The 12026-nt window shown below is 39.7% G+C and overlaps 1 protein-coding gene across 2 annotated transcripts in view; it reads left to right on the forward strand.

Annotated features, from left to right (window-relative positions):
- Window positions 1–336: 336 nt before the first annotated feature.
- Window positions 337–12026, forward strand: part of LOC143253367 (glypican-5-like) — a 70777-nt gene continuing 59087 nt past the window's right edge. Inside the window, exons 1-2 of one of the 2 annotated variants that reach the window (XM_076507137.1) lie at window positions 358–706; window positions 11700–11858. In XM_076507137.1, the coding sequence (XP_076363252.1) occupies window positions 508–706; window positions 11700–11858 (358 nt within the window). In that variant the 5' untranslated portion in view covers window positions 358–507. Of the gene's footprint in view, window positions 707–11699; window positions 11859–12026 lie in introns of both variants that reach the window. The other variant, XM_076507138.1, reaches the window with a different exon arrangement.

A 12026-nucleotide genomic window follows, 5' to 3' on the forward strand; every position in this document is an offset into this window, starting at 1 on the left:
CTTTGTGCGAAATTCCAAAACAAACAAACAAAACTACATAAATAATATGTTAACTAATTCATACTCTTATAATACATGTATGATATAGCGATCAAGTAAGCGTAAGAGTTCATTTTTACGTAACTGTTTCAGGAACTACGTGTATTATCTGTTTGGAAGTCTATCATTGAGCGTTTGTATGTTTTCGAAATTAAAGCAGCTGTGAACCTACACTATAGCTCACCTTTTTTTCAAATCTTGCGGGCTTGTTAATCTAGCGAGATGACGTTGACTACCACGTGACGTGACGTCAGACTTGTGAAGCCAGTGGGTGCCCAAGCTTGGGCTGGATGCTGATAGAATAGCGTTGCGTGTATCATTCACGTGTGACAAGGAATATAGGAGAGCACGCACTGATATCGATGTTTTAGTCTGCCCTCCTACGTAGTCGGTTCTCTTACAGCACGTTTCTCATACAACAAGTAACCCTTCATGCTCAGAAAGTGAAGCTCTTCTCGCCTGCTGAAAATGGAACTCGGAACCCTAATTTTATCTTGGGTCTTAATGCTGTTCTGGTTTGGAGAAGGATGCGGCAGCAAGTTATCTACATCTCCTGGCTCTGGAATCAATGTAACTGCGACAGCAACTAATTGTTCGCAAGTGCGCCAATTATTATTGATGAAGAACTTGGAAAAGCATCATTTAGGATCAGACAACCTTACTCGAGGTAGGTCGTCATCAACTTATATATATATATATATATTAATTTCTGTATGTTTCTTTTTGTTGATAAAGAGATCAAATGGGTTAATTTTAACCAATTTATCTATTATTACTGCTTTGTTGAAACTTCTGTAATGTTTTGTATTTGATGTTTTCATATAGAGTGCAAAAACAATACTCAAATAACAGACAAACTGTGCTGTACAGACGAACACAACATTTACACTCTCTAAACTTAAACAAAGAAACTTCAACTAAAATATTTCATAACCATATTAGTCATAACACATTTTGACCGTTTATCATTTTCACCAATAATAACCGATGACAGCTAATGTAGACGATGGAGTAATTTATTTTTGTGTTGAATAAACTTACCCCACGGTATTTTCTAATTAGTTTGATTTTTAAAACCCAAATTTTCCTGTTTTCTATTCCGTAAATTATGAATGATCTAATACATGGGTCTATAATGCTGTCGTCTTTTTTGACCATTTGTGTACTCCGTGATTTTTTAATTGATTTTGTTATGGGTTTTGGACAGAAGAAAGAACGAGTGGCACAAAAAGTGTTTCAACTATTGCCGGTATTTGAAGACTTTCAAGGAGTCTAAAAATATCTCTTCTTTCTCTACCACCGAAAAATTATAAACGAAAACTTCTTACCCGTTACAACTAAGTTAAAATTTAAAAGCAGGCTTGTGCATTTTTTTAGTTCGGCTCTTTGTCAGATCTGTTTCTATGTTTTTGTGTTGACAAAAAAAAAAGGAAATAAAAATAAAAATATCTAGATGCTGATTATGAATTTACAAATTTAATATACGTTAACTGTACGTTATATTGATTTTCTTTAAGGTGTTTGGAAATGAGGTATTAGATATAAACCTTGGCAATGGCCTCGGTTTAGTCATTTCTTATGTGTTGTGACACACATACGAATCTATTTAGAATGTGGGAAAATGGCCAATTAATTAACGTCAGCCGCTTGGGGTAGCGTTACACGTACCGTGTTTTGGCATGTAATAACATGGATGTGGCCCTCTGGTGACTGTAGGAGTTGCCACTGAAGTTTGGATTTGCTGATGGAGCTTTGTGACACTTCAGAAGAGACTAGGTAAATAATGAATCAGCCAGAGAGTAGGTACCTTCTAAAATTTAAACATATAAACACAAAAACTTCAGAACATTCAGATAAAGATGTCTTCTTGTGTGAACTACATACTAAATGTATCGCTCGTAAGACCACAGTCGGGTAATATTATACTTTAAGCAGTATTTTAGATTCCCTAACTGTTTGCAAAGTAGGTTTAATAAGGGTTAAATTTCCAGAATTTCAAATTGAAACTACGAGAAATGCAACCAAATGGAAGCATTACTTCTACTAATTTGTATAAAAGAAAGAGTCCACCGCTAGCACAGCGGTAAGTCTACAGATTTACAACACTAAATTCATGGGTTCGATTCCCCTCAGTGGACTCAGTAGATAGCCCGTTGTGGTTTTGCTATAAGAAGAAAACACAAACACATAAAAAGGAAAGCCAGTAATATAAAGTATTTTAGTATTCAGTCTTTTAACAGTTCAACATACTAAGCACAAAGAAATTAAAGGATAATGAGGCTTGTTGAAATATTTACATTATCAATGTATTTCAGATTTAGTGTGCTTATTATACACGATTGCACTAGTCCTCCGTAGAGCTTGCAAGTCTAGGCACCAATGATTATTTTATGAAAAATGATCCACATTCTTCAAAGCAAAAAACCAATTTTGATCGATTAGTAAAGATGCTTCTTGTTGATATTATGCTAGCTTTACGGACTTTTCTGATGGTATTGACTTTTTCAAAGAGTGGGCAAAATTTCAGGATCAAATTAACTAAAACAAAAGTTTGCAGAACCGCGGCCCTGGTACTGGAGGGAGTCTGGCATGGCCAGGTGGGTTAACGCGTTCGACTCGTAACCTGAGGTTCGCGGGTTCGAATCCCCTTCGCACCAAACATGCTCACCCTTTCAGTCGTTGGGGCGTTATAATGTGATGGTCAAGCCCATTATTCGTTGGTAAAAGAGTAACCCAAGAGTTGGCGGTAGGTGGTGATAACTAGCTGCCTTCCCTCTAGCCTTACACTGCTAAATTAGGGACGGCTAGCACAGATAGTTCTCGAGTAGCCTTGTGTGAAATTTCAAAACAAACAAACATTTATGGTACTGGAGGACTGCTTCCAGACTGAGATGGCACAAATATGGTGGTGTCACAATCTGTGATCAATTGAATGTGACCTAGATATTAGGCCACTTGAGAGTACTCAGGACGTCAGACCAGGATTCTAGAAGGGCAGAGGGTACAGATGTAGGACCGATATCTGCGATATTTATCCCTTAGAAACCGCACCAACTCGCTAGGCTCCACAGTAAAACTACAGGAGTGCAAGTATAGTGCCCAAAGACCAAACACAGGCCCTGTGAGTCCAGATAGGCTGAAGTCCAGGATACCCTGATACTAATTCCAAGGAAATTAACAATCCGAAACATGCCACCTGTACCTGTGAGTCCAGGTAGGCTGAAGTCCAGGATACCCTGATACTAATTCCAAGGAAATTAACAATCCGAAACATGCCACCTGTACCTTTCAGTAGTGGGCCTCTTTGTCGTTCACAGATGAGATCAAGTTCTATGTGTCGTCAAGAGATCGACGTCTGAGGATCTGGAGACGTAAAGGAAAGTGATATTCGGTTTTAAACCTTCTTCATCATGATACTTTTGGGAGTGGCTCAATCATACAGGGTCTTAGAGACTTCTATATTGTGAAATAAGGATTTATGACAGTAAACATGTGGATGAAATCCTGTCATCCGTTGTTTACCCTTTTACTGCTGTTGTCGGAGATGAGTTCGATCAGCCGGATCCTAGGCATTTTTACACCTTCAAGATCACGCAGCAGTTTATCCAGAATGAAGAAATAAAGGTATTGGACTAGTCTGCTAAAATACCAGTTCTAAATTTAATTCAACATGTATGGACTTTCTAGACAGAGCAGTTAGAAACATAACCTGATCGCACGACTGTCCAGGAGCTTAGAGCTGCCCTCATATAAAAATGAACTGTGTTGCCCAAGCAACTCAACATAAAAAAGTCACCAGAAGAGAATCCATAAGCAACAGATGAAGAAGTCTTATTTTGCTAAGTTTTCTCGTCTTAATAAGTCGTTTTTCTTTGATATTTTTAAAATTAAATATTTGCATTTTTATCGATTTTGTTTTTTAGTAAATGAATTTTAGGCTTTTTTGGTATTGTTTACCCGTGATGTTTGTAACAAGCAAGTGTCTCTGTAATTTTTATTTCTTAAAACTCTTAAAAACACTTCAAAACCTTATAATCTTAAATTTAAGGAACAAACAACAGTGTCTCAGAATAAATAATGACGTAACTTTACGATCTAGATGGAATCACCAATAACACAGTTTTCCAGACTGAAGAAAAAAATAATACTAAAGAAACATAAGCTCTGTAACCTTTTTTGGACATAGCGTTGCATAAAAATGTATCTCATGACGGCTGGTATGGGTATTAAAACTTTTATTAAACTAAAGTAGAGAACAACGTTTTAACTTCTTAGTTCATCTTCAGGTTAACGTTCTTACTGTTGATTTGATTAATGTTGCGTTGTTTGAGACCGAAAATGTCTAGTTGAATGCAGCAGGCCAGTTGATGGTCTTGATTTCTTCGTTTGATTTTTAAGTTCTCTTCCCGAACTACCTCCTTCCTCGGTGGATTAGCTGTAAGTCTAAAGCAAATAAAGGAAACGCTATAGTCATAATGAACATGAATTAATATATCCAAAAAATAAAGGGTTTTATAGTTTAAAAAATTGATTTCGATGCTTGTTGTGGGCGCAGAAAGAATAGCTCATTATATTGCCCCTTCTTTGTCAACAAAGAATCTAATTAAAACGATTGAAAATTCCATAGATGTAACAAACAAACAAATATCACGTTCTGGTAAGACATTTTAACTACGAACACGTAATCGATTACGTTTTACTGTGTCAGCGGTATGTCTATGGGCTTGCCACAAGAAAATAAGACGTTTGTTTTACTCGATGGGCAGTGCACGTAGAACACATTATGTAACTATGCGTTAAAAAGCAACAACAAACAAACCCTAATTGTCCCTCTCGGTGTGAATTCCTGTACGTGGTGAGGGGACCTCCCAGGGAAGGTTCTGTTCTTTCCAGTTACCTACTCTGGGATCTAAACATCCACCCATGTGTTTGCCGTGCGTGGCAACCCGTAAAGGAGAGGAGAGGATCCTGATGGTTGAGGGGTCCAACCATAACACACCACTTTGGCCTCAAATTCCTGTAGAATTTGGCCCCCTTATGTCAATCGGTTGGTCCACTTGGACTAGAGTCAACCAAGTACCAGTGTTGGAAGTTCTCAACGGGTGTTGTGGACATTGTGTCTGATGCTGGTGTTTGGGTATAGTGCTCACGAAACCCTGGCGTTGCTGCAATGTCCTTGCATGACATTGTAGTGCGTCCCCTCGTAGGACTTCATGGTGGGTGGGGTCAGTGGGTACCGAAATTTTCCTTTTTTCCTATGGATCCTTCTACGAAAAATTTAAATAAAATAGTGAAAAAAACAGTCAATAGGTAAACGAACACGTCTTGAAGACTCTGAGCAGTAATCTTCAACATCTGTAACACCTGCACCCCATTTTCTTATATTACATTCTCTTTCAAAAAAACCTTTAGGGAAAATGTCCCTCTTTTTTTCTTCAGAACGGACTAGAGGATCTTGCTGGCTCTCCAAAGTCAGTAAAGAAGCTTCTATCTGGATACATATTGGTTGAAACATCCACATTCCGCACAGTGAACTCCTCTTGAATTCAAAGACAATTGGGGATGTACCTATTGAGGTTACCCCTCATGCTACCTTGAATTCATCACAAGGAGTTATTGTTGAGAGGGATTTAAAGAACGTCCCCGAGTCAGAGATTCTTGCTGGTTTCTCCACTCAAGAAGTTTCTGCAGTGAGGCGCATCTTCACTCGCAAAGATGGAGTTACACTGCCGACAAATATCCTCGTTTTGACATTTACATCACCACGTGCACCTACCACCATCAAGGCAGGTTATCTAAATTGCAGGGTACGGCCGTACATTCCAAACCCTCTCTGATGTTTTCAATGTCAGAGATTCGGCCACTCAAAGACATCATGTCGTAGTTCCCTGACATGTGCTCGTTGTGGTGCCAAGAACCACGATGCCTACGAGCGTGAAACGGACCCACATTGTGTAAACTGCAATGGTTCTCACCCTTCCTACTTTCGTTCTTGCCCAAAATGGTTGCAGGAAAAAGTGGTGCAGCATTTAAAAACGACTCATAATATTAGTTATCCTGAGGCTTGGAAATTGCTGCCCGCCACTCCATCTCGGACATATGCTGCTGCACTTCGTTCCACAACCACAGTGGGAGTGCAGACGGATATCTCTGTGCCTCCAAGAGAATCGTTTTCTAAACAAATGAAAAATCTTTTGAACTCCATGGTTAGAACACCCCAAGATCCACATCCTTTGGTTTCAAATACAGGCATTTCTTCAGATACATCTTTTTCTCCCACCCCAAGATGCAAAACAATCATTCGTTTGCGTCCTCAGTCACTGGAATCCCCTTCCAACAACAAAGACCTGCCCAATCGACCCAGAGCAGGATCCATGGAGATCGATAGACCTCCTCCGGATAAGGACAGTAAGGAAAAAAAGACGTGGTCGTAAAGAGAAAGGTTCTCCAGCCACTTTGCCTACCCGTCATTAAAAATTGCCACCTTGATATATTGGAACTGTCGAGATTTACGTTCTAATCTGGATGATATCAAAACACTGAATGCTTCTTACTATCTTTTATGTCTTTCCTTCCAAGAAGCATTTCTGAAACCTGCTGATACAGTCACCATTTGGCAGTTTTCTCTGTACAGAAATGACAGGCTGTGTGATGGACGAGTACATGGAGGGGTGGCACTATTGGTTGATCAGCATGTGCCCACCCTGTCTTTGCCACTCAAAACACCCTTGGAGGCCGTAGCCATCCGTGTTTCCTTGGGCCATACCATCACTGTTTGTTCTCTCTACCTTTCCCCTGGAGAGACATGTGATCAATCAGACCTTGATGCTCTCGTTGAACAGTTGCCGTCTTTCTTTCTAATCCTGGGGGACTTTAATGAACATCATCCCCTCTGGGGAAGTGCTGTTATTGATATGAGAAGTCGCTCTGTAGAGCGTATGCTCTCTGATCACAATCTTTCTCTTTTCAATGTTGGTTATTCCGCTTATTTTCACGCACCTAGTCAGTCCTTTACCGCTATTGATCTCTCGATTTGCTCCCCTTCATTATTCTCCCATGTTTCATGGAGGGTTGACAATAATCCACTAGGCAGTGATCATTTTGCTATACTTTTGAGAGAGACTGGCCGTGATCGATGCCACCCTACCCGCGTGCCCTGGTGGAAGCTGGATCAGGCAGTCTGGTCTACTTTCACTGCTCTCGCAGAACTTGATCCTGCCATCGTGAGTCAGCCAGCAATAGACGACTGTGTGGCAGCGGTAACTGACTGTATTATACAAGCAGCTGCTCAGTGTATTCCTAAAACCTCGACACGTTTTCCACGATATCCTCGTCCGTGGTGGAATCCTGTCTGCCACATGGCACGGAAGGCTCAAAAACTGGCCTGGGATACTAGATATCCCACACTTTCGAACCGCATCGCTTTTCAACGGGCTCGTGCACATGCTAGGTAGGTAAGACGTAAAAGCCAGAAGGAATCTTGGATTAAGTTCACAACTAGCTTCACCAGTTCCAAGGTCATATGGGACAGGATTCGAAAGGTCAGTGGGCACTACAATTCTGTCCCCCCTCTCGATCTTACTCTCTGATGGCTATGAGGTAGCTGATGTCCCAAGCATCGCCGATACTCTTGGTGAAAGCTTTTGCCGAGTATCTAGCACTTCTGCTTGTTCCTCCACCTTCTTGGCCATCAAGACTCGGGCAGAGTGTTCACCTTTTTTCTTTCAAACTGACTGTCTCTTTGACTATAATTGTCCCTTTACACTGGTGGAACTGAAAATGGCCCTTAATCGGTCAGGCAGTACATCTGCTGGATCTAATGATGTACACTATGACATGTTGCGCTATCTCTCTCCTGCTTCTCTTGATATTCTTCTAATTGTTTTTAACCGGATCTGGCAGGAGAATGTTTTTCCTAATGCTTGGCGCCAGGCTATTATCTTACCTTTCTCTAAGCCTGGGAAAGATCCCAAGATTCCTTCAAACTACCGTCCAATTGCTTTGACAAGCTGTCTCTGTAAGACCTTAGAGAGGATGGTTAATGCTCGTCTTGTTTGGTTCCTCGAATCAAACAACCTCCTCTCGCCCACCCAGTGTGGGTTCCGACGACAACACTCCACTACGGACCACCTAATTCGACTTGAAACATCCATCAGAGAAGCCTTTCTCAAATAACAACATCTTGTTTCAATATTCTTTGACATTGAGAAGGCTTATGACATAATATGGAGGTATGGCATTTTGCAAGACCTCCATACATATGGGTTACGTGGTCATTTACCAATGTTTATTAAAAAAAAATTAATGGACAGGAGATTCCAAGTTCGTGTGGGTTCGACACTTTCCAGTTTTTTTTCTACATGAACTTGGGGTCCCTCAGGGCTTTGTTTTGAGTGTCACACTTTTCAGTATAAAGATAAATGCCATCACTGAACAACTCCCTCTCACTGTTGCAAACGGACACTATGTCAACGACTTTCACATCTCGTGTCAGTCGTCGAACATGAGATATATTGAGCGGGCAACTACAAACTGCCCTCAATCGTGTACTGAAGTGGACGACGGCAGACGGCTTTAATTTCTGTCTCTCTAAAGCCGTTTGCATGCACTTTTGCCGCCAACGGGGTATTCACTCTGATCCTGAACTCCGTATTGGTGAAATTTCGCTGCCAGTAGTCCCTGAGACCAAGTTCTTGGGGCTTATCTTTGACCGTGAGCTGACCTTTATACTACACTTAAAGCAGCTACGGGTCAAATGCAGAACAGTGAACATCCTCCGTGTCCTCTCTATCACCAGTTGGGGAGCGCATCGATGTTCTATGTTAAAGGTATATTGTGCTCTTATTCGACCGAAACTCGACTATGGATCAATGGTCTATGGCTCTGCCAGACCCTCGGCCTTAAAGATGCTGGACCCCATTCATCATCAAGGACTTCGACTCTGCACTGGGGCTTTCCGCACCTCCCCAGTTCAAAGCTTATGCGTAGAATTTCATGAACCTTCTCTGCACCTTTGCCGTTTGCAACTGTCTTTACTATATTCTTCGAAACTTCGCTCCTTACCAAAGCATCCCACCTGGGAATGTGTTTTCCTTCCTCAGTGGGCCATACTTTTTCATAACAGACGATCTGCCATTGCTCCTTTCGGCCTTCGCATCCAGGCGCAATAGGATGAATTGGATCTGTCCTTGGATAACATTGCAGAATCCACTGGTCAGCCCATCCCACCATGGTTTATTACAGTCCCCAAATTTGACCTTTCTTTAAGTCTTCTGAGAAAGGCAGATACTCCCGATTGGAAGTACTGTCTTTTATTTACTGAACATCTTTCGAACAATCTTTCCATTCCAATTTATACGGATGGTTCCAAATCAGGTAGCTCTGTGGGCTCTGCCATGTTTTGTTGCGGTTCGGTGGTTGCGCGCAGAATCCCCTCTACAGCTTCTGTGTTCACTGCTGAACTGTACGCCATATCTCTTGCCCTGGATCACATAGAAGCTAAGCAGTACTCCAACTGCACTATTCATACTAACTCGTTTAGTTCTATACTGGCCTTGGAATCGCTACATGTTGGCTCACACCCTGTTCTCACTGATATTCAAAACCGACTGATCCATTTCTCATTAACTGCTACTTCTATCCAGTTTTTCTGGATACCAGGCCATGTTGGTATTCGGGGGAACGAGGTTGCAGACATGGTAGCTAAATCTATCTGCTCCGGCACTATCACCACTGTGCCTATTCCGTACATGGACTGTAGTCTTGTATTCAAGGCTCAGCTCCGTGCCAGCTGGCAGTCCACTTGGAGTGAGCAATGCGACAACATGCTTTTTCAAATAAAACTATATATTAGGCTTTGGCCGTCTAGCATCCGTAAGGTTCGAAAGAAGGAAGTTGTTCTAACTAGACTATGCATTGGTCACAGTTTTTTTAACTCATTGTTTTCTTTTATCTGGAACTGATGCACTAATGTGTAGTTTGTGTAACACTCAGGTTACAATAAGCCACATTTTACTTTCTTGCCATCGTTACGACTCTCAACGACGGCACTATTTTAAACATGTTTTGTCCTAGGGTTTGTTCGTAACATTGGACATTGTTATTGGTGACGGTGACACTGTCCACCTTGATAAAGATTTTAGTTTTTTAATGGCCGTTAATCTTTTTAATATCATTTAAGTGCTTGATATTTATTCATTACACCGTTTTAATTGTGGTTCCCTTTTAAGAGTCTCAATCTCTCTAGTTCAATTTGAAATTGGAAAATGGCCAGAACATTAAATAACTCGACACCAGGACTGGAAAGGCCAACTTCAGGTGACTAACGCTGCTGTTTGAACTATCCATTTGAACTACCCATTAGTCGTCCTGGGGAGTTGTTATTACAATTTTTCTGCATGTCTTTTAACACTTTTATTACTTTACCTTTTGGTACAGGCCATAATGACACATAACCCAGAACAAGGACTGGGAAGGCAACTTCAAGTGACTGACGGTGATTCTTGTACTTACCTGTTAGTCTTCCTGGTAGGTTATGATCATTACCATTATGCTACAGAGAGTCCTTTACAACTTTGTAGACTGGATGTCAACATTGGTTTTATGCCATTTTATGTTTTTAGTTGCTGTTTTGTTTTTACCTTTGTTTCCTTTTATGAATTTTACTACATTTACTTTACTTTTACCTTTTTACTGGACATTTGACTAATTATTCTTACGATTTTCCTGCATGTCTTTTAAAACTTTTATTACTTTACCTTTTGATAATGGCTGTTATGACGCATAACCCGGAACTAAGACTGGAAATGCCAACTTCAGGTGACTGACGGTGGTTCTTGTACTTACCTGTTAGTCTTCCTGGTAGGTTATGATCATTACCATTTTGCTAGAGAAAGTTCTTTACAACTTCTCTTACTCTGATTTCTCTCTTAACATTGTAGACTAGGTGTCAACATTGGTTTTATGCTTTTTCTGTTTATCAATGCTGTTTTGTTTTACCTTCATTTACTTTTATGTATTTTACTACATTTAATTTATTTTTACCTTTTTACCGGACGTTTGGCGCAGATAGCCTAGCTGCTTTGTGCCATAAAACACTAAATCAACCAACCAACCTTAATTGTTTTTTCTACAATAGTTATTACAATATTAAGAATCCGTGGTTTACACTTATATACTGTAAAATAATGTAATTGTAAGTCATTTGTTCCAGAAGTTTTATCACGTTTTAGATATTAATTTCTGTTAGTATTAACTAAAGTTAATAAACGGAGAGAGTACTGAATAGTGTTTAATTTAAAATTCACTTGTCAATCTTTGTAAAACCATCGGTTGCTCTTATCGCATGTCTGCATTATTGATTTGTTAATTAATATATATATGCCATCTTTTCATTAATTTTAATTTATGGTATGAATAAAACATATTGGGATTTAGGTCGCACATAAACGTAAGCATAAATATTTCTGTGTGAGTTTATTCAGCGATTAACAGACGTCGAGAAATACATTTTAAATTAAGCGTTGTTGTTTTTGCTATTGTGGTGGTGGGTTATTGTAAAATTACTCTTCATATACTTCCACTGTTATTGTTTAGAAAAAGAGACTTTGGGGGGAACTTTACAAATATTTATATTTATATATATACACATTTCATTACAGATGATGAATTAAAAATATGTTCAAAACCAACTACTTGTTGTAGCCAGGAAATAGAAAATAGTTTTTTGACATTTGCTAGAGAAGATTTTCATTTGAAGATTCAGGCTACCAGTTCATCCCTGAAATCTTTGCTCAAAACAGCATCCACTCATCTTCAAGGTAGGATGTATAAATGAAAAAAATAATTACATTCATCACGTATTGATAACGCAGTTTAACGTACTTAACCTATATTTATAACATATTGATAACACATTTAACTCACAGGTAAAACGTATTATCAATACGTATCGATAATATATTTTAACATATTTAACTCACATTTAC

Source organism: Tachypleus tridentatus, chromosome 6, assembly GCF_004210375.1.
Source record: "Tachypleus tridentatus isolate NWPU-2018 chromosome 6, ASM421037v1, whole genome shotgun sequence".
NCBI classification, from domain to species: domain Eukaryota; kingdom Metazoa; phylum Arthropoda; class Merostomata; order Xiphosura; family Limulidae; genus Tachypleus; species Tachypleus tridentatus.